Raw genomic sequence first — 1439 nt, 5'->3', positions numbered from 1 at the left:
TCGTGTGGAAAATATCTATCGTGTTTGATATTTTCGACCACTAGTGGCCGATGGCACACTGTGTGCGGGTAACCGTGCGCGATTTCTCAGACGACGAACACCTCGCGCATGCGTTATTGATATTTACAGACGAAATAAGACGTAAAACTCCATACATTCCATTTTCTGGTTAGGTCGTTACGTTATTTGTTTTACGTTGAGAATTAGTACAAGACAATAACAGGTGTTGATGCACCTAAAGCCATTTCTTTTCTCACCAAGGCAATCTATTGTTTTCAGTTTTCAACCATTCACATTATTGAATCTTTAAAAAGAAATAATGTACGCATCTCTTAAAATCAATAAACGATTAAAATCTAATACAGACGTTTTAAATAACGACTTGGTGATGATTGTATAGTTAACACGTTACACCTACACCCACTGACTGTTAAACATTGTTACGTTATTTTTCATTCACTGCTAAAATTGGCCTAGTAGAATTTAAAGATTTAAGTTTTATTCACCGATATACATTTCAAAAATAGTTTGCATCTACTATTTACCAGAGTGCTACATTTCTGGGCTTTTTGTATTCACACTTATACATAGCGTCCTACATTTCCAAGTTATTTTACATTCACTGATTATTGAGGTCCTGCATTTCCAAGTTATTTTACATTCACTGTTTATTGAGGTCCTGCATATCCAAATTATTTTACATTCACTGTTTATTGAGGTCCTGCAATAACAAGTTATTTTACATTCACTGTTTATTGAGGTCCTGCACTAACAAGTTATTTGACAATCACTGTTTATTGAGGTCCTGCATATCCAAATTATTTTACATTAACTGATTTTTGAGGTCCTGCATGGCCAAGTTATTTTACATTCACTGTTTATTGAGGTCCTGCATATCCAAATGATTTTACATTCACTGTTTATTGAGGTCCTGCATTAACAAGTTATTTTACATTCACTGTTTATTGAGGTCCTGCACTAACAAGTTATTTGACAATCACTGTTTATTGAGGTCCTGCATATCCAAATTATTTTACATTAACTGATTATTGAGGTCCTGCATGGCCAAGTTATTTGACATTCACTGTTTATTGAGGTCCTGCATATCCAAAATATTTTACATTAACTGATTATTGAGGTCCTGCATGGCCAAGTTATTTGACATTCACTGTTTATTGAGGTCCTGCACTAACAAGTTATTTTACATTCACTGTTTATTGAGGTCCTGCACTAACAAGTTATTTGACAATCACTGTTTATTGAGGTCCTGCATGGCCAAGTTATTTGACATTCACTGTTTATTGAGGTCCTGCACTAACAAGTTATTTTACATTCACTGTTTATTGAGGTCCTGCACTAACAAGTTATTTGACAATCACTGTTTATTGAGGTCCTGCATATCCAAATTATTTTACATTCACTGTTTATTGAGGTCCTGC

General features: G+C 34.5%; 1 protein-coding gene across 1 annotated transcript; it reads right to left on the bottom strand.

The window, feature by feature from the left end:
* Positions 1-585: 585 nt before the first annotated feature.
* On the bottom strand, positions 586-744 carry LOTGIDRAFT_80916 (hypothetical protein; the record flags this gene model as incomplete). Its single annotated transcript, XM_009064837.1, has 1 exon — positions 586-744. A coding segment is annotated over one exon (159 nt), but the record flags the coding sequence as incomplete, so codon positions are not given.
* Between the last annotated feature and the right edge of the window lie 695 nt (positions 745-1439).

This window comes from Lottia gigantea (assembly GCF_000327385.1).
Source record: "Lottia gigantea unplaced genomic scaffold LOTGIsca_6561, whole genome shotgun sequence".
In the NCBI taxonomy this organism is placed as follows: Eukaryota; Metazoa; Mollusca; class Gastropoda; family Lottiidae; genus Lottia; species Lottia gigantea.
This window is presented reverse-complemented; position numbering and strand designations above follow the sequence as displayed.